General features: G+C 50.2%; 1 protein-coding gene across 1 annotated transcript in view; it reads left to right on the top strand.

Moving 5' to 3' along the window:
• Positions 1–718: 718 nt before the first annotated feature.
• TBR1 (T-box brain transcription factor 1) overlaps positions 719–1,404 on the top strand; it is an 11,739-nt gene continuing 11,053 nt past the window's right edge. The window contains exon 1 of the mRNA XM_077272839.1: positions 719–1,404. This exon is cut by the window's right edge and continues 93 nt beyond it. Within this exon, the coding sequence (XP_077128954.1) occupies positions 806–1,404 (599 nt within the window). The 5' untranslated portion in view covers positions 719–805.

The raw sequence follows: 1,404 nt of genomic DNA, 5'->3' as shown, positions 1-1,404 counted from the left end.
CACAGGTCTGAGGTTTTCTCTCCTCTTGCATTAGGGACACAGATGAAATATTTATTTATCGGAGATGTCATAAACATCACTACAAATGCATCAAGTCACTTCAAGTCAGCAGCTTATAATTATTTCAGATCCTATCCAAGGACTCAGTATTCTTCTCTCGCCTGAGATCACACAGCCCCAGCAGATGCTAGATACTTGCTTAGGAGAAGGAAGAAGAAGCAGCAGAAACAATTGCAGCTGAGAGTTAAAGATGCTTCTATACTAAGATCCTAAACAAAATACAATGTCCTATCACTGACCATTGTGACTGCACTGGAGAAGGTGGAACAATGTGCAACTAACCAGTTCCACCATAATAAAGCCTCCTCCCTATAGAAAATGAAGAGGCTGCACCAGTGTCCCACTAAGACATCATTCTCTGCAGTCCTTCACAAGGTCTCCAGGCAAAAGGTGCTGAGATCCTTCTTCCAAGTGCCCAGACAAACACAAGACACCTCCTCACAATAATAAACTGTTCCCCTCAATTTGCCATCCAGGAGCCAGGTGATTATCCTAATTAATGCCTATCTAATTAAATTACTGTCAGCAGTTAACCAATGGCAGGAGCTGTTTCATCAGATCTTCATGCAGCAGGATCACAATGTTGTCTTACTGCTCCATGGAGTCAATTGGCCAATCTGTGAGCCCCCAGAAAAAAAGTAGATGTGAGAGGCTGCAACCAAGGGTTGGAGACTAGGAGGCATGAGTTGTTCCCCTGGATGGGCGCTCTCGGTGTAAGGGCTGAGGGGTTAGTGTGCTGCCAGCTATGCAGTTGGATCCTTGCATCTCTCCCTCTATGATGCTCTCCAAGAAATTCCTGAGTGTGAGCAGCAGCTACCCCCATCCAGGAGCCTCAGAGCTCGCTCTGCATGAACATCCCATTATCTCCACTTCTGACAACCTGGAGAGAAGTTCACCTCTGAAAAAAACCACCAGGGGGATGACGAATCAGTCAGATCCAGACAACTTCCCTGACTCCAAGGAGGCACCAGGGGATGGACAGAGGAGTAAGCTGTCTCCTGCCTTGGATGGGGTCTCTGAGATTCGTCATAATTTCGATGGATCTGCAGCAGATCGCTATCTCCTCCCTCAGTCCAGTCAGTCCCAGTCTTCTGCAGCTCCAACTACTATGTTCCCTTACCCAAGTCAGCATGGACCGGCTCATCCAGCCTTCTCCATCGGGAGCCCCGGCCGCTACATGGCCCACCACCCCGTCATCACCAATGGAGCCTACAACAGCCTCCTGGGCAATGGCTCCCCGGGCAGCGGCTACCCCGGCAGCGGCTACCCCTACACCCAGCAGTACGGGCACTCCTACCAGGCGGCCCCCTTCTACCAGTTCTCCGCCGCGCAGCCTGCGCTGGT

The sequence above is a fragment of the Ranitomeya variabilis genome, chromosome 7 (assembly GCF_051348905.1).
Source record: "Ranitomeya variabilis isolate aRanVar5 chromosome 7, aRanVar5.hap1, whole genome shotgun sequence".
NCBI classification, from domain to species: Eukaryota; Metazoa; Chordata; class Amphibia; order Anura; family Dendrobatidae; genus Ranitomeya; species Ranitomeya variabilis.
The sequence above is the reverse complement of the archived record's forward strand: the minus strand, read 5'-3'. Positions and strand labels throughout refer to the sequence as shown.